At 39.9% G+C, this 19323-nt stretch overlaps 2 protein-coding genes across 4 annotated transcripts in view; one reads left to right on the top strand and one right to left on the bottom strand.

Annotated features, from left to right (window-relative positions):
• Positions 1-17056, bottom strand: LOC143301211 (fatty acyl-CoA reductase 1-like). 3 transcript variants are annotated; one of them, XM_076615333.1, is made up of 13 exons: positions 16944-17056; positions 15310-15662; positions 14262-14437; positions 13105-13177; positions 12196-12302; positions 10948-11125; positions 7911-7955; positions 6417-6535; positions 4783-4850; positions 3096-3267; positions 2318-2447; positions 1860-1987; positions 1-635 (listed from the first exon to the last, which is right to left on the bottom strand). In XM_076615333.1, the coding sequence occupies exons 2-13, from the start codon at positions 15577-15579 to the stop codon at positions 476-478; spliced, it is 1626 nt and encodes a 541-aa protein (XP_076471448.1). In that variant the 5' UTR covers positions 15580-15662; positions 16944-17056; the 3' UTR covers positions 1-475. The 3 variants fall into 3 exon arrangements, with proteins under 3 accessions (XP_076471448.1, XP_076471449.1, XP_076471450.1); XM_076615334.1 differs by lacking the exon at positions 16944-17056 and adding an exon at positions 16419-16719; XM_076615335.1 differs by lacking the exon at positions 16944-17056 and adding an exon at positions 16244-16375.
• Positions 17057-17769: 713 nt separating this feature from the next.
• LOC143301099 (BET1-like protein) overlaps positions 17770-19323 on the top strand; it is a 9709-nt gene continuing 8155 nt past the window's right edge. The window contains exon 1 of the mRNA XM_076615149.1: positions 17770-17891. Within this exon, the coding sequence (XP_076471264.1) occupies positions 17864-17891 (28 nt within the window). The 5' untranslated portion in view covers positions 17770-17863. The remainder of the gene's footprint in view (positions 17892-19323) is intronic.

Genomic DNA, 19323 nt, shown 5'->3' with positions numbered 1-19323 from the left:
ACATCACCAGAGGCTTTTCCCCCCAAATATCTTCTTTCTTTTCTTTTGTTTAAATTTAGAAAAATCCCACAGGATCAGCCCTGGATAAGACTGTAAGAAGACCAGGGGGCCCTGGCCTATAGGCATTGTCTACTCTGGTGTGTGTGGCCTTCTGACAACCAAACTTCAATAGTTCCCTGTGGACTGCCAATGCTGACACTGCAACAGACAAGCCCTGGATGTGGCCATGAGTGTGAATGTGTGTGGGAGGGGGACGGGGAAGGGGGCGTGGATGGACTTGAAATGAGATGAACTGTGCGAGGTGAGGAGGGAGAAGCAACACCACTGAAACATCGCAGATGATGGAGCAGCCTAACAACAAAAAAAACAACAAAAAACAAAAAAATACTGTCAAATTGCATCGTCACCAAGGACCACTGAAGCGAAACAGTTCCATTCACAGCCAAGGGTCTGCAGCAGGCGTCCGTCCACACGTCTATGAGGACCTGGCCAGCATGGGCAGCTTCTGGAAGATCCAGAGCACCCAGCCCAGCAGCAGGTTCCAGAGGGAGTGGGCGACAGGCACGCGCTTTACCAGAAGTCTCCAGGCTGCCGCCAGGGCCACGATCTTCAGAACTGTCTGCAGGCGCTGCAGCCTGCACACCAACATTTCAATCTGTATTAAGTCATCCCGTCATGTGTGAACCAATATTCATCTATCCCGTCATGTGTGAACCAATTTTCTATCTGTATTTAATCATCCTGCCATGTGTGAACCAATAATTATCTAGTTGTATTTAATCATCCCCTCATGTGTTAACCAATAATCATCTATCCCGTCATGTGTGAATCAATACTGATCATATGTATAATCATCCTGTCATGTGTGAACCAATATCTATCTGTATTCAATCATCCTATCTTGTGTGAACCAACAACAATCTAGCCTGTCATGTGCGAACCAATACTGATCTATGTTTAATCATCCTGTCATGTATGAACCAATAGTAATCTATGTTTAATAAACATTCCATCAAGTGTGAACCAGTATTTATCGATAGTTAATCAGGGTGCAGGGTAATGTGTGTGTGTGTGTGTGTGTGTGTGTGTGTTGGAGCTCATGTACGTTTATGTGTATTTGACTGTGCTTTCATATCTGTGAAACTGCATGTTTGGTGCATATCTGTTATGCATGTGTGGGTGTATGTGTGAATGTGTGTCTTCATGTTTTACATTTATTTGCTTATTTATCATCATTGTTGTCTTATTTATCTATTTATTTATTTATTATTTATCATCATTATTTTATTATTATTATCATTACTACTACCTTTTTTATATCATAATTATTATTTATTATTTATTTATTTATTTATTTATTTATGTAAGCTTATCTATTATTTTTCTTTTTTTTTCTCTTTCAAGGCCTGACTAAGCGCGTTGGGTTACGCTGCTGGTCAGGCATCTGCTTGGCAGATGTGGTGTAGCGTATATGGATTTATCTGAACGCTGTGACGCCTCCTTGAGCTACTGAAACTGAAACTAATCATCCTATCATGTGTGAACCAATATTTATCTTATTTATCATTATCCCTTCATGTGTAAACCAATATTTATGTACATTTAAACATCCCATCATGTGCAAACCAAAGTTTATCCATCCCATCATGTGTGAAGCAATGATTATCTATCCTGTCATGTGTGAACCAACATTCATCTGTACTTAATAATCATGTCATGCCTGAGATGATATCAGTCTTTCCAGCAAGGTGTCAACCAACATTTATCTATCCTGGAATTTTAGAACCCATATTTATCCTATCATGAGTGAACCATTATCAATCTACACTTAAAAAAAGAGAAGAGATTATCCCACTGACCTCTGCAGCTGCAGGCGAGCTTTGGGCAGCTCTGAGATCTCCTCCTTCAGGATGAAACGCTTGGCGCCCAGACAGTAGTTCTCCATGTACTCCGACCAGTTGATGGACCGAGGGTCAAAGGGGAAGGTCTGCAGCAAAAAAAAAAAAATTTAAATGTCAAATGTTGCCATGAAATTTTGATCCCTGAAGTGTGTTCCATTTTATCCAATGACTTATTAACAAAATGTGATGTTCAAACAACAAAAATCCTCCCCCCAAACTGTACTGTATCTTATTACTGATATGCATTATATGTGTGTGTGGGTACGTGTGTGTTTGTAAGGTGCTAAGCATTCAAAGCATGGCTCTGTAACCTACTCTGGACACACACACACACACACACACACTCACACACACTCAAAACACACAACCAAACCCTGCACGAATATCACACATCATCGTTAAAACCTGACACTGACCTTCCTGTCCTCGCTGGAGAGGCGGTTGAGGAGCATGAAGATATTGTCGTTACGGAAGTTCCACTGGTTGCAGGTGAAGTACTCCAGTGTGTTCACTGCCTTCCACAGCTTGTCCTGGATCCGGACAAACCTGTTGGGGACGAAACGTCGGAACATCGTCACCACTCCCCTCTCTCTGACTGCCTTATTTATCAGTAATATTCCTGCTGCGGTGTTCCACTCTCTTTCTACCCAGTTGTACTCAACTCATCATTCACCACCACCCCACCCACCCTTTCCTACCTTTTATACAACATATCTCTCTCTCTCTATATATATATATATATATATATATTATGAAGTAATTCTATAATGATGGTAGAGAAGTTAGGCTCTGGTAGCTGCTTTTGATGAGTTTAGGCCCATCCACACCCACCGTCATTATGATAACAGCAGATTCCTGTCCTGGTGAAAACACTATTCTACCCAGTTAGAGAAACTGCAAGCAGCTAGTGGCTTCCCTTAGTATATTTACCTCCCTTCTGCTTCAAATTAGAAAAAAAAAAAACTACAGAAAAACGTCATGATAGCAAAGAAAGAAAAGACAATACAAGCAACATAACAATAGCAATACTATTGTTATTACTAAAAAAAAAAAAAAAAAAAAAAAAGTGTCATCACAGCAAAGAAAGAAAAAAAAAAAAGACCAAACAAGCAACATAACACTACTACTATAACTACAACCACTATTCAATAACAACAACAACAACGATGATGACGACGATAACAATGAACGTACATGGGTCTGCGGCCCACCAGGCGGAGGTAAGCATCCATGAGGTATGCTGGCAGGAGGTGGTCAAAGGCCATGCTGCAGGTCTTCCACACGTTGCTCAGCGTGAAGTGCGGGTTGGGCACGCGTGCAATCGTGTTGCACGGGTTCTTGATGAAGAACTCATGCGACATGCGCTCTGTGGGAAGAGGGCAACCAAAAAAATAATAATAGAAAAAAAAACCCAAAAAACACATATATACATATAGAAGAAGGTTTCCTTCCATATGCTCTACAATGGGGGAAGAAAAAGAATAAAAACGAAAAAACAAACTCATATACACATATGTGGTGGGAAGAAAAAAAAAGCAAACAAAGAAAAAAGTAAATATACATATACGCACAGAAGAATGTTTCCTTACATGCGCTCTGTCACTGGGACAGAAGAAAAAAGCAAATATATATATACATATAGTAGAATGTTTCCTTCCATACGCTCTGTTATGGGGGAAGAAAAAATACATACATACATATAGAACAGTTTCTTCACATACTGGTCTGTGGCAGGAGAAAAAAAAAAAAAGAAGTATATACACATATATTTGTTTTTGTATTTCTTTTTATCACAACAGATTTCTCTGTGTGAAATTCGGGCTGCTCTCCCCAGGGAGAGCGTGTCACTACACTATAGAGCCACCCATTTTTTTTGTATTTTTTCCTGCGTGCAGTATTTTTATATTTGTTTTTCTTATCGAAGTAGATTTTTCCACAGAATTTTGCCAGGAACGACCCCTTGTTGCTGTGGGTTCTTTTACGTGTGCTAAGTGCCTGCTGCACACGGGACCTCAGTTTATCGTCTCAGAGAGAAAATATCAGCGGCTGAGCCGTAATTCGAACCAGCGCGCTCAGATTCTCTCGCTTCCTAGGCGGACGCGTTACCTCTAGGCCATCACTCTACACATAGAAAAAAAAGTTTTCTTACAAGAATTCTGTGGCCAGGAAAAAAAAAGAGAATTAAATACACATATACATACAGAAGAATGTTTCCTTATATGCACTCCGTTGTAGGGGAAGAAAAGAAAAGAAGACAAGAAAATACACATAAATAATATACACATAGAAAAAAGTTTCCTTACATGCACTCCATGGTTGAAGGAAAAAAACAAAGAAGAAAGAAAATACACACAGAACATTTCCTTATATGTGCTCTGCAGTGGGGAAAGAAAATAAAAGAAGAAAAAAGTAAATACACATATACATCCAGAAGAACGTTTCCATACATGGACTCCATAGTGGGGGAGAGAAAATAAAAGAAGAAAAATAAATACACATGCATACACACACAGAAGAAAGTTTCTTTACTCAGAAACAAACGTTTGAATTTGCATGTATTTCTGTGATTTCATAACGCTATCCTCAGCAAAACTTTGTGGTGTGAAATCTCTGACATATAAGTAAGTTCCAACGTTTGATTCTGAGAATGGAAACTTTCTTTTTTTTGTACCATTAATCAGAAAATCTATTCCAACAAGCAAATACATCAATAAATAATAATAGATAAAAATTCCTCCAGGTCAAATCTATGTAAAAGCATGTCTATTTTTCCAATGCATTCTTCACTTTTGGTATCTCATTTGAGGAAAAAATATCTAAAAACAGGTGACAGTGAATAAGGATTTTTGTTTTTTTTTGTTTTTTGCATTTGCAGACTTACCGACTTCGCCCCAAGTGAAGCGGTTCATCTGACCTGTGGTGCAGTTATACACCAGTGTCGTGCTCGGCCTGCACCCACAATGACATCCATGGGGTCAACATTAACCCTTTTCACTGCTGACATCTTGCAAAGCTGTGTGCCGAGAAAATGTCATGAAGAATGGAAAAATAAATCATGCTTAATATCACAGTTCAGACATACCCTTCAAAACTATTCATAAAAAGTGTATTTGTCACCGTACTAATGCACTGCTATTACCAAAACTCTCAGAAAAAATAATATTTATATGATGCAGCTTACACACATATCATACACACACACACACACACAAACACACAGAGTTTTGATCATAACTTACTCCCATTAATTTGTTGACAACACACACATACAGTGAAAGACAGAGGCAGCATAGAAAGAGAAAGAGAGACAGAGAGAGACAGAGGTAACACACAGAGAGAGAAAGAGACAGCGACAGAGACAGACGGAGATGGCGATACACAGAAAGACAAACAGAGAAGGACAGAAAGAACTGGTCACAGTGCACCTCCTCCATTCACTCACTGTCACACACCTAGTGGAGTGATGGCCTAGAGGTAACGCGTCCGCCTAGGAAGCGAGAGAGAATCTGAGCGCGCTGGTTCGAATCACGGCTCAGCCGCCGATATTTTCTCCCCCTCCACTAGACCTTGGAGTGGTGGTCTGGACGCTAGTCATTCGGATGAGACGATAAACCGAGGTCCCGTGTGCAGCATGCATTTAGCGCACATAAAAGAACCCACAGCAACAAAAGGGTTATTCCTGGCAAAATTCTGTAGAAAAATCCACTTCGATAGGAAAAACAAATAAAATTGCATGCAGGAAAAAATACAACAAACAAAAATGGGTGGCGCTGTAGCATAGTGACGCACTCTCCCTGAGGAGAGCAGTCCGGATTTCACACAGAGAAATCTGTTGTGATAAAAAGAAATACAAATACATATACATTGCTACCAAGGAGTTGATTCTTCTCTCAAGGGAGTTAATTCTTCCAAGTTCTTGCCCAGCATATGGCTTTTCTGCTGTGCAAAGCAAAAACAGCAAGGGCATGGTATTTGTATGTACAGCGTACGTCCACATAGCATCGACAGCTTGTGTTCTGTGATGTACACTGTACGTCAAAAGCACAGTCAGGGGCTGATGGGGATCTAGAATGAGGGGTATGCAAGTGATACCAAACCAGTACTGATAAAGGGGTAAGAGGAAAAAGCCTTTCTTTGACGGACCGAGGTGGAAAGTTTTCAGAAAATACAAAAGAAGTCTGCAGCAAAAATGGTAAAAAAAATTCTATCAGATTTTTCTGTATGTGTGTGTGGCTTATGTGCATGAGTTGTGTGTGAGTGGTGTGTGTGCTGTGTGCATGTGTTGTGTGTGCGAGAGAGTGTGTGAACATGTGTGCCAATAACCTATTGTAGTATTATCATTTGCTGTTTATTTTACTTATCATTATTAACCACTATTATTTAGCATTAGTAGCAGCAGCAGTAGTAGTTGTAACAGTAGTAGTAGTGGTACAAGTACAAATAGAACTCCCATTTCCAGTACTAATAGTACTAGTAGTAACAGTAAATCTGACAAAAATAAAGCAGTAGTCTCACTTTTCCACACCGGTGTACCAAGCAGCAGCGATCATGGCGTTGGTGGCGATGTCGACAGGAATCAGGTCAGCAGTGGCGTGAAAGTTCCCGTGCATGCAGCGCAGCAGGCCTTTGCCAATCTGAAAACCACACACCCATACATTCACTTGCAGTCCACTGTCAACCACCACACACAAAAACAGAAGAAAAAAAACCCCTACAACAACAAAAAACAAGAGAGGCAAGGCCTTCAAGACTCACTTGTGGCAAATTAAGTCCCCTTGCATTAATTACAGAGTAATTTCTCTTTTTTACTATCTGCATCAAAAACGTTTGCAAAATAAATAAAACTTCCATCCTTAGCAAAAGAAGGTCTTGTTTGAACAAAAAATGATAATAATGACTGCTCTCGTTGTTGTGTCAGAATATCAGATCAAAGTGCCAAGTTTAGAGAATACAAAAAATATAAATATAACAGTAAACGCAGTTTGCATATAATTAGGCTTCATTTAAAAAAAAATTTTGTGCCCATCCCAGAGGTGCAATTTTGTTTTAAACAAGATGACTGGAAAGAACTGAATTTTTCCTATCTTTATGCCTAATTTGGTGTCAACTGACAAAGTATTTGCAGAGAAAATGTCAATGTTAAAGTTTACCACAGACAGACAGACAGACACACACACACACACAACCGAACACCAAACACAAGTGAGTCAAAAAACTGATGTTCTGTCCAATGCTAAGTGTGTTTTAAGCTTTTCTTCTTTGTTCGTAGGCTGCACCTCCCACGCTCACTCGTTTGTACATAGTGGGTTTTTACATGCATGACCATTTTTACCCTGCCATGTATGCAACCATACTCCGTTTTCAGGGGTATGCATGCTGGGTATGTTCTGTTTCCATAAGCCACCAAACACTGACATGGATTACAGGACCTTTAACATGCGTATTTTGATCTTCTGCATGCATATAGACATGTTTTAAGCTCAAAGACTGGAACCTGGGAGTCAAGGGTCATCCACTTCATGGATACATCTTTGGGTGTGTTGCTCAAACTATAAAGAAATAAAAATCATTAAGAAAAAAAAATCCTGACCAACACTGCACGTGTCTGCATCTCTCAGTCTGGCTGACAATGGGAACGTGTCAAAAGAGTACAGCCTTCCCAGGTAAGTCCCCCCCCACAGCCTTTCCAGGTAAGTCCCCCCACAGCTTTCCCAGGTAAGTTCAAACCAACAGAGACCCCCCATTGCATTATCTTCATCACCAGCACCACCAACATCATTCATCATAATTGTCACTGAAACAAAAGACAACAAAAACGATCCATATTCTAAGGTACAAAACATACACAAACACACAAAAAAAAACCCACAAACACACACACAAACATAACCACACCCAGGCATACACACACACTTAGACATATACACACCAACACAGACACACACACAAACCAACATGCACACAGACAGACAAACATGATGAGAACTCCAGTTAAAGCACACTACTCACAGCCACCAGCAGACCGGTAGGGCCATTCAGGTTGTCCACCCAGCCCTGAAAACAGCACATTGTGATGCCTGTCACTACTACAGTCTTCATTGTGATGCCTGTCACTACTACAGTCTTCTTCATTGTGATGCCTGTCACTGCTACAGTCTTCATTGTGATGCCTGTCACTACTAGTCTTCTTCATTGTGATGCCTGTCACTGCTACAGTCTTCATTGTGATGCCTGTCACTACTAGTCTTCTTCATTGTGATGCCTGTCACTACTACAGTCTTCATTGTGATGCCTGTCACTGCTACAGTCTTCATTGTGATGCCTGTCACTACTACAGTCTTCTTCATTGTGATGCCTGTCACTGCTACAGTCTTCATTGTGATGCCTGTCACTGCTACAGTCTTCATTGTGATGTCTGTCACTGCCACAGTCTTCATTGTGATGCCTGTCACTACTAGTCTTCTTCATTGTGATGCCTGTCACTACTACAGTCTTCATTGTGATGCCTGTCACTGCCACAGTCTTCATTGTGATGCCTGTCACTACTAGTCTTCTTCATTGTGATGCCTGTCACTGCTACAGTCTTCATTGTGATGCCTGTCACTGCTACAGTCTTCATTGTGATGCCTGTCACACTAGTCTTCTTCATTGTGATGCCTGTCACTACTACAGTCTTCATTGTGATGCCTGTCACTACTACAGTCTTCATTGTGATGCCTGTCACTACTACAGTCTTCTTTGTGATGCCTGTCACTACTACAGTCTTCTTCATTGTGATGCCTGTCACTACTACAGTCTTCTTTGTGATGCCCGTCACTACTACAGTCTTCTTTGTGATGCCCGTCACTACTACAGTCTTCTTTGTGATGCCTGTCACTACTACAGTCTTCTTCACTGTGATGCCTGTCACCACTACAGTCTTCTTCACTGTGATGCCTGTCACCACTACAGTCTTCTTCACTGTGATGCCTGTCACTGCTACAGTCTTCACTGTGATGCCTGTCACCACTACAGTCTTCTTCACTGTGATGCCTGTCACTGCTACAGTCTTCATTGTGATGCCTGTCACTACTACAGTCTTCATTGTGATGCCTGTCACTACTACAGTCTTCTTCATTGTGATGCCTGTCACTGCTACAGTCTTCATTGTGATGCCTGTCACTGCTACAGTCTTCATTGTGATGCCTGTCACTACTACAGTCTTCTTCACTGTCATGCCTGTCACTACTACAGTCTTCATTGTGATGCCTGTCACTACTACAGTCTTCTTCATTGTGATGTCTGTCACTACTACAGTCTTCTTCATTGTGATGCCTGTCACTGCTACAGTCTTCATTGTGATGCCCGTCACTACAACAGTCTTCTTCACTGTGATGCCTGTCACTACTACAGTCTTCATTGTGATGCCTGTCACTACTACAATCTTCTTCATTGTGATGCCTGTCACTGCTAGTCTTCTTCATTGTGATGCCTGTCACTACTACAGTCTTCATTGTGATGACGGTCACTACTACAGTCTTCATTGTGATGCCTGTCACTACTACAGTCTTCTTCACTGTGATGCCTGTCACTACTACAGTCTTTGCCTGTCACTACTCAGTCTTCTTCACTGTGATGCCTGTCACTACTACAGTCTTCACTGTGATGCCTGTCACTACTACAGTCTTCATTGTGATGCCTGTCACTACTACAGTCTTCTTCACTGTGATGCCTGTCACTACTACAGTCTTCTTCACTGTGATGCCTGTCACTACTACAGTCTTCTTCATTGTGATGCCTGTCACTACTACAGTCTTCTTCACTGTGATGCCTGTCACTACTACAGTCTTCTTCACTGTGATGCCTGTCACTACTACAGTCTTCACTGTGATGCCTGTCACTACTACAGTCTTCTTTCCTGCTTGTCAAATCTGACATGCAAAAATCATGCACAGGTGATGAAAACACTATTTCCAAAGCCTATGAACCTGCAATCTGGAATTCTGATCGTGATTTTTTTTTTTTAAGTCAAAGGTATTTAAAACTGCACAAACTGACTTGGAGGCTGTTTGGAAATACCCCCTGAACTTGAAATGGGGCCCACGTACAAAGGGAAAAAACTCTTGGTTTGGAAAAAAAAAGAAAAGAAAAAAAAAGTGCATGCTCCACAGTTGCCAGCAGAATCTTTTTTTTTTTCCACCTTCTCCCCCACTCTCACAACCCCTCCCAATACTTCAGCTAAACAAATTCAATATCTGAATCTGAACATTTGAGGCAGATGACCCCAATATAACTTAAAAACTTACACAATACCCCAATAAAACTTACAAACGTACACAACACAACACCCCAATAAAACTTACAAACTTACACAACCCCCAGACACAAGCTTGTGTAGATCTTCAATGGCCTTGAACATTCCCACCCCACATTTTTTCAGACCCTTAAACCCCTTGACTTACTGCTGACGAACATGCTTGTCAGTTAAGGGATGACTGTTACACCGAGATAACTGGTAAGATACACTGAGGTCACAGGTCAGGAGGTCAGTCAACATTCTTTAATCAGACCCCTTCCTCTTGGCAGGTATTACTTTTATCAACTGTGTCTTAATTATACCAAATGTAATGTTAATTGTGTCTTAATCACACTGAATGTTATGTCAACTGTGTCTTAATCATACTGAAAGGAAATTTTCTATCTAAAATTACGTTTAAATAACATACTTACCGTGACCCAACTAGTGCAGACTCCGGCAGGGGTCTGACATTCCTGTCCTATGCAAACTACTATCCGCCTATGCGGAGAAAACGAAACTACGGCCGATAACCTCCCGGAAGTAGGTACCTCCCCTTTGTCCCGCTGGCTAGCGCCCTCTTTTGACAGCAATATGCCATCACCAGCGCAGCGAGCAGGGAGAACAGGAAGCGGGGAGGACGGGAGGGTCTTAAATTTGGGTCAAGGTAAGTATGTTATTTTTTAATTGTGCTTAGACTGAGTTAGAGCCACAGAGTAGGTGCTATAAAAATGCACATAGTTAGGAATATCAGCATTATTTCTTACTGACCGGAAGCGGCTCCAGCCAAGAGGCGCCCACAATGGAGGGCCGCACGATGGCCACAGGTAAACCCTTGGCCTCTTCTAACAGCAGTGACTCAGCCATGGCCTTGGTGTAGGTGTAGGTGTTGGGGCGTGAGCCGATCAGCTTGGTCGTCAGAGCATCAATGGTGTCCTTGTCCATCCACCTGCAGCCACAATGATGATGATGTCAACTGTGTTTATATATATATATATGTGTGTGTGTGTGTGTGTGTGTGTGTGCGCGCGTGCCCTTTATAGAGCATAGGCACAACATTATATAAAAATCACACAATTATTATCACTGTCATCATTAATATTATTATTATTACATGAACTGAGAAGTCAGTGTTATGTAACTATGATGCTGATCAGATGTCAAATGCCTTTGGTGAACAGACAAATTTTGATTTGCAAGAAATCAGGTTTCATTTCTTTGTCAACTGATATCATTTTGTTTATCAACATGTTGAGCCTTTAGAAATAAAAAAGGAAATACACATCAATGCTGCATCAAAACAATACCAAAAGAGCACCCGGTGAAACTTAGCAGACCTATACTGAAAATTTCTACTTCGTCTATAAAATAAAACAGAAATATTAAATCTTCTATCGCAAAATCACAAACACAGTGCACAGACACACACACACAAACGCACAAATGAACATGCACACACACACACACACACAACATTACCATAATGATTTTAATAAGAGGCAAATCATTTCTCTAATCTGCAGATGGAAAATGAATTGTTTTAGGACAAAATATGTCAGTAATGTTTCTTGCATCTGTGGTGCTCACATAACAGCCGATCATATACCAACTTGCGATATGTTAAAGTCTCAAATCCCTGAACTGAAATCATCTTCAGTGTTGACGATCTTCAGCATTCCATTGCTAATGCATGACTTTTTCAACTCCTTGTTAAATAGTCCAGTTGGTTCGCTGTTACAGTTGTTAGTTTTTCATTAGAAATATGTTGTATTGTTAATTTTTTTTTTTTTTTTTTTAAACAAAACTTAAATCAGTAATTTTCACACACACACACACACACTTTCACTTACTCGTATGCGTACACAGTAATTCCCCCACCCCCTCCTCCCACTCGATTTTTTTCCTTCCCTCGTCTAATATCACTTACAGTGAAAAGACGTTAAACTAAAGAACGAACGAACACACACACACACACACACAATCAGGGGTGGAGGGGAAGAAGGGGTAGAGACCACTTACTGCACAGCGTCAATCAGTTTGCGAGGATGCATAGGAGGCTCATACACCTGCTCGGCCACCTGCTGACGGTCACAGTTGGCGTACGCTGTGGAGACATGGATCAGGGACTGCACAGCAAAAAAAAAAACAACCCAAAATGCAATGAACAATTAATGATAAAAGAAGAAGATATATACTAACTTAAACTATACAGACCCCCTGAAAACGGAGTATGGCTGCCTACATGGCCGGGTAAAAATGGTCACACATGTAAAAGCCCACTCGTGTACATACGAGTGAACGTGGGAGATGCAGCCCATGAACGAAGAAGAAGAAGTAGAAGAAGAAGAAACTATATGAGTATGTATTACATTGGTATCGTTACAGAGAATGAAAAAATAAAAATAAAGGGGAAGACAAGAAAAACTGATTTATAAAGAAGACTATAGAGAAAAAGACAATTTGTTTTATGTCACCACAGTAACTTAAAACCATCTGTGTGTTTGTATGCAGTGTTTTATAAGAGAGAGAGAGAGAGAGAGAGAGAGAGAGAGAGAGAGAGAGTGTGTGTGTGTGTGTGTTTGTGTGTGTTTTTGATTAATATACGATGATAGTTACCATCTACTCATGAGAAATTTCATCGACATACTTAAAACTTTGTACCAATTTGTTCCATGAAAATTATGTCTACTGATGTCAATGCAAAACCTATTTTTCCAAGTCAATATTCTATGTTCTTTGATGGAGCTGACTTTGGGCATTACAACGTAAAACTAGATTTCTTTTTTTAATGGAAATAAATCAGAATATAATCTCTGACAGAATTCAGTGTAGAAAATGCATGCATATGTGTGTTCACATACTCAAACTTACATATATTCACATACACAGTGACATGCATGCACACAAAAACATGAGTGCAGGACTTACCTGTAATTTGGTCATACGCCGACAGATACTGGATAAGTGCTGAACACCAACCACATTCATCTGAACTGATAACCTGAAAAATAAAATAAAATATATGTCACACTTGAACTTGTAAACTTGTGTCACTGCATATGTATGAATGTGTATGTGTGCGCATGTGTTTGTCACTGTGTATGTGCGTGCGCATTATATGAAATTGTGGTTCCATTCATCAACAATTCTAGAGGTTTTTTGTTTTTTTTCTTTTTTGTGTTGTTTTTCTTTTTAACCGAAACATTTGACTTCACTGACCTGACAATTTCAGATGTATATTGTTCCCCTTAACAAAAGAAAATGTTATCCTTGGGCACAGTTCTTTTTTCTTTCTTGCACACAATTTTGTGATAATGACACTAAGATAAAATAAAATTATTTATAACAGTTACTTTGGGAACAATTTCTGTTGTTGGTTTGTTTGTTTTTTTTGTTTGTTTGTTTTCTAATTAGGGGGGAGAGAGGAAATAATTTACTTACTCATGAACAGGTTAAAAACAAACAAAAAAATATGTGCATCCTTTCAAAACCTACAAATACAATGTACATTGATTAAACTTGTGAAAAAATGTTTTCTCTGAACAAATGAAAAATGTTTTCCAAAATCAGAGCTCTTATTTTTCCCCTTAAGTTGTACACAATTGCATGACAATGATACAGTTTAATATTAAAATGAAAACAGTTTGGAAACAATTTGTTTCTCTTTTCTTTCTTTCTTTTTTTGAGTGTTTTTTTTAAAAATAGTTTATTTTCATAATCAACTAGCTAAAAAAAATGCACACTTTTAGAACCTGAAAATACAGTGGTACATTGATTAAACTTCTGAAATGTCCTCTTTGTGGTCAGCTGGGCTGTTAACATCATTTGATTTGAATTAACTTACAATAATAGTAATAAAACTTCCTAACCTTAGCATGAAGCTGATATCAGATATACAGTTTGGGTTTTTTTTATCATTCATTAAGTTTTTTTCTTAAAAAAACAAAACAACAACAGCAAAAAACGAATCCTTTCTAAGTTTCAGTTTTTAAATACCTGTACAGTTTAGACGACAGACAGACTGACAAATTCATGCTAACTAGTTACTATCACTCCCATCACTTAAAGCAGCAATCGATCCTTACTTTAACTCCTCGTCAAACTTGACTGTGGCGGCAGAATGGAAGACCACTGATGTTTCTTCACACACTCGCTGCTGGTCTTCCTCCGACATGCCGAAATGAGGCTCCAAAATGTCGCCACACACCGGCACCACTTTATGCTCCACACCAGGCTGGTCTGTCTTCACCTTCTCAAACAACTGTAAATAAAATGACAAGTCCACTCAAGATCTTGAATTAAACAGAATATGTATCGTAAATGTTAAATGTCCCGTCAGACACACTGATAATGGTAGACTTTTAGTATAAGTATTAACTTTCACATTTGAACTTTGCTTAAAAACAAATAAATATTACAGAAGTCTAAGGCAGAAGACGAGTGGTAATTAAGTTGAAATATTTCAATTGTCAGACCACAGATACATGAAAGTGGAGTTGGAGTCTGCACTAGTTGGGTCACAGTTAAGTATGTGTAATTAAAAGTGGATTTTATAAAGACAAAAGGAATCTAATCCAAGGAAATGATTATAATGACGACCACTAAATTACCTGGACAGAAGAGGAGTGGTAGTTGTACAGTGAGTTGGATGGAAAAGGGTAAGAGAGATTGAACTGTACTGTATTGTATTATCATGTAGGAGATGGGGGAGAATTGTAAGGTGAGTTGGTGGAACACGGTAAGATGTATTGTGCTGCATAATATCCTATTGTATTGTGTTTTTCTAAGATGTGTTGTATTATTGTATTGTATTGCATTGCTCATGTGTTGTATCATATCATATTGTATTGTATTGTATTGCATTGCTCTCTATTATCTTGCAATTTGAATCTGTCTGATGCACTCCTCAGGCTGCAGTTCTTTCTAGGGCAGTACCAGTTCATTTTTATTGTATTATATTGTACTGTAGTGTACCATATTAACAACTCTCCGTTTCCATGCAGTCTAAGATCTGTCTGATGCGCTCCTCAGACTGCAGTTATTTCTTGGGCCGTAACAGAATTGTAGTGTATTGTGCTGTACTGTATTGTATTGAACTGTATTGTACCGTATTAAGTAAGCACTCTCCATTACCTTGCAGTCTAAGATCTGTCTGATTCGCTCCTCGGGTTGCAGTCCCTTCTTGGGCCGCACCAGAACGTAGCAGCGGCCGACGTCCGGACAGGATCGGAGCAGCTTCTCCAACAGCACCTTGCCCATGAAGCCAGTGACGCCCGTGATGAACACTGTCTTCCCTTGGAAGAACTCAGGGATGCTGATCAGCTCCTCCTCCGTCATGCTTCCTGTGATGGCAGCCATGCTGGCCTGCTCTTTCTCCGTCATGCTCTGTGTGATGGCGGCCATGATCTCAGCTTTGATTCAACTTGATCGGCTTTGATTGACGCAACTAGTATAGGTGAGTAAAACTGTGCTGCTTAGAAGTGTATCTGAAAAGCATATAAAGATATAAGATATATATATATATATTATGTGGTGCTTTGCTGACTGAGTCAGATCAGAGAAAATAAACGTGCAGAAATATTTAATATTAAACACCTCACGCATGTACACATACAAACACTCAATTGTCTAATAATCAACATCAAATATGTGGACATTAAATACTTGTATAATGCTATATGTGTGACAATGGAGTCACACACTCTACACACTCTCAAACACACACACACACACAACGCCCAGTTAATGAATCAAACACATACATAGATCTATAGACTCAGAGACAGTCATATGAGATTATTAAATGTGGAAATACAAACAGATCAAGTAATTGATTTCATTGGGGGAAAAAAAGAAGAAAGCAATAATCAATAGATAAACAACTAAAAACAACACATCAAAGTATCTGTTCAATAAATACAAATGAAAAAAAAAATCACGTGCACACACGGTGCATTTTCACAACCATCACTCACAAATATATCTTTATCAGGACAGTAACCGACACTTACATTTTGTCACCACGCCAGTGTAATATATCTTTATCAGGACAGTAACCGACACTTACATTTTGTCACCACGCCAGTGTAACAGTCCTCTAAGAAAATTCACATGGAAACAAAAGTATCTGAAATATTTGGCTGAAAGGAACGCTGCGCAAGAGAACGTACGTTTCTTGAAAACCCCGTGCTGCAGATGTGTTTTGTTTTATTGTATTCTAATCAAGTAATTAAAAATCTCACATTGTCACTGCAGTAAACAGGGCTGACGGGATCGGAAGAGGGAATTCAGGCAAAATGGCTGGCCTTAGCACCCCTTCAACAGAGCTGCGAGAAGCAAAAGCAGCAGAATGTTCCGTGAACAGGCGTGGCCGTGACCCTGACCTCAAGTGGTACGACACTTCCTAATCTTTCTCACTCCACAGTCCACTGATATCCCAAAGCTACAATCTCTTCGCAATCAGCTGTGACCCTTTAAGCGTTACACTTTGCTTACTCAGACCCCTATCAGTCTTTGAATGCAGATTCCGCTGTTCTCCAAAACTGTTCGACATAAAAAAAAAAACCCAAAAAACAGAAACTGTTCTGAACTTCAAAAACCCGAGGGATCTGGTATCTTGGGAGATCCGGAACACAAACCGAGTGCTCATGCACTGAATCCCATTTCAACGAGTACATGTCTGTGATGTAATTAAGCATCTTGCTGATTATGGTAACTCAATGAAAACCGATAAAACTAGGAAAAATACGATCTTGCATGATACTTACTTTTCGTTGTGAGTCTTGTGCGAGATCGCTGGTGCCAGAGTTCAGGTGGACTGTTCTGACGCAAGGCTGCCGACAAGCGTACTGGCCATTCAATTATCATGCGCTCGGGGAATGACATGTGGCGTGATCGTCCGCTAGACTATTCGGGTATCTTCGGAGCTCTCCGGAATCTTTGATGTCAGCAGGGCTTCATTTCAAAAGTGTCTAAATCGCCAAACATTACACACGGTACGTAATTTACACGAATTAAAAATCAAAATATATAAAAGATAGGATGCTGTGGGAATGGGGGTTGCGGGTACTGCGGAGGTTTATTATTACTGTTATTATTTCCTGGAACGGTGAACAGGCCTGTTAGGCCTTCTACACCGCAAGAATTAAGTATCATTTATTATTAGCTTTATTGCTTCCTCTTTCAGTGCATTCAGAATAGATTTGGTGTTGACCGACAACAGAAAAAAGTGTTAGAGTGGCCATTTGTGAAAAGTGAAGAAGACCTTGTGAACTCCAGTCTGTAGTTCTTAACCTGAGGTCTACAATAAGTTTGTAAGAACTATAAATCCTTGCAAGAACTACGTGTAATGACTGCAGCACAGACGAATGGCATACGGCATGATATGATCACCTAACACACTGCGACTAGACTACATAATGCCATTAAAAAATGTGGCTTATGGCAGCAACTGAACATCGCAGTTTTCCTTAGCTCTTGCTCAGGTCGAGATTTCAGATAATACCGGAGTGTTGCCCACTTATCATGACGTAAAGAGCCGAACGATTCCGAAGTATCAAATAAATATTTTGTCATCGACTGGAAACGGGGGAGACCACTCTGGTTATATTACGCATTTTCACATTCCGAAATCCTGTTTACTGTTTTGCTGTATGAGAGGACAACTTCAAACTCTTTTAATACAGGCATGGCTAACTGGGGAACAAGCAGAAATGGCAAGTTGTGTTATAATTGATGAGTTCGTATGCAAGTTTTGATGAGGTCGTATGTTTTGGAATTGAAACAACACGATGTTTGATTAGCGGACTGACACAGGCATTGCTTTTGGTTAAGAGGGGTCGGAAGAAAATCTCTCTCTCTCTCTCTCTCTCTCTCTCTCTCTCTCTCTCTCTCTCTCTCTCTAAGGGCTGTCTCTCAATCAGAGTCAATATGAATTAGAACATATACCAGTAGGTTTTCCTTTCACTGTCACAGTGCGATAGGAAATGAATTCTTGTTTCTGCCCGCATGCTGTTGACACCTCTACGAAACTGAAACTGGAAATAAACCACACCCCCACATCCTCCACATACAGTCAGTTGACATCTGATCTCGTACCCATGTTACAAAGCATTTTATCATGATCATCCGTAGATGACTTTTAAAAATATGTTTTAGGCATACGCATCACGGTTCAAGATCTCTCTCTCTCTCTCTCTCTCTCTCTCTCTCTCTCTCTGTCTCTCTCTCCTTTTCTGTGTGTGTGTGTCTCTCTCTGTCTGTCTCTGTGTGTCTGAGTCTCTGTGTGTGTGTCTCTCTGTCTATCTGTCTGTCTGTCTGTCTATCTTTCTCTCTCTCTCTCTCTCTCTCTCTCTCTCTCTCTCTCTCTCTCTCTCTCTCTCAGCAACAGCAAATGTACACCCAGACCTACCCAAACCTAAATAAAAACTTGCCCTCTTTACACCAAGATGATTGGGACATTAAAATTAATTGATCAACATAATTCTTCAGATGAAATCTAAAACTGTTAATCAGTTGTGATGAAAATTTATAACATATTATCACTCAGTATCACTATCAGTTTTTTTGTTTGTTTGTTTTTACATTCCTCTACTTTGAAGAAAATTCAGCGGATGTAAAAGATTTCAATATCATGAATATGAAGAGAAAGTCTTGAAAATGAAAAACATGAAAATGAAATCTTGAAATAATGTAAAAGTGTCAACTGACAAAGTAATTCCAGAGAAAATGACAGTATTTAAGTTTAACACACACACACACACACACACACACACACACACACACACACACTCTCTCTCTCTCTCTCTCTCTCTCTCTCTCTCTCTCTCTCTCTCTCTCTCTGTTTACACAAGTGAATCAATGAAGACTAAATGTTTTCTCAGCTTAGATGTTTACACAAGTGAATCAATGAAGACTCTAAATGCTTTCTCAGCTTAGACTTACTTTACTACACAAATGAATGAATGAAGACTTTCTCAGTATTTTCTCACTTTCTGTACTGCCTCTGTTAGTCTGTATATATCACCCTCCCCTGTCTGTCTGTCTGTCTGTCTCTCTCTCTGTCTCTGTCTCTCTCATTCTCTAGGCCATTTGGTCAAAAACTGATTTGAAGAAAAGGGGGTATTTTCTGACTAGCACCTGCACTGA

Source organism: Babylonia areolata, chromosome 27, assembly GCF_041734735.1.
Source record: "Babylonia areolata isolate BAREFJ2019XMU chromosome 27, ASM4173473v1, whole genome shotgun sequence".
NCBI lineage: Eukaryota > Metazoa > Mollusca > Gastropoda > Neogastropoda > Buccinidae > Babylonia > Babylonia areolata.
The sequence above is the reverse complement of the archived record's forward strand: the minus strand, read 5'-3'. Positions and strand labels throughout refer to the sequence as shown.

Bases quoted from the DNA above. Each gene is read 5' to 3' on its own strand.
- LOC143301211 (XM_076615333.1), bottom strand. From the start codon at position 15,579: ATGGCCGCCATCACACAGAGCATGACGGAGAAAGAGCAGGCCAGCATG. The intron at 11,126-12,195 runs GTAAGTGGTCTC...TTGTGGCTGCAG, and splicing joins AAACTGATTGACGCTGTGCA to GTGGATGGACAAGGACACCA. The intron at 6,536-7,910 runs GTGAGTAGTGTG...TGTGGTTTTCAG, and splicing joins CTACCGGTCTGCTGGTGGCT to ATTGGCAAAGGCCTGCTGCG.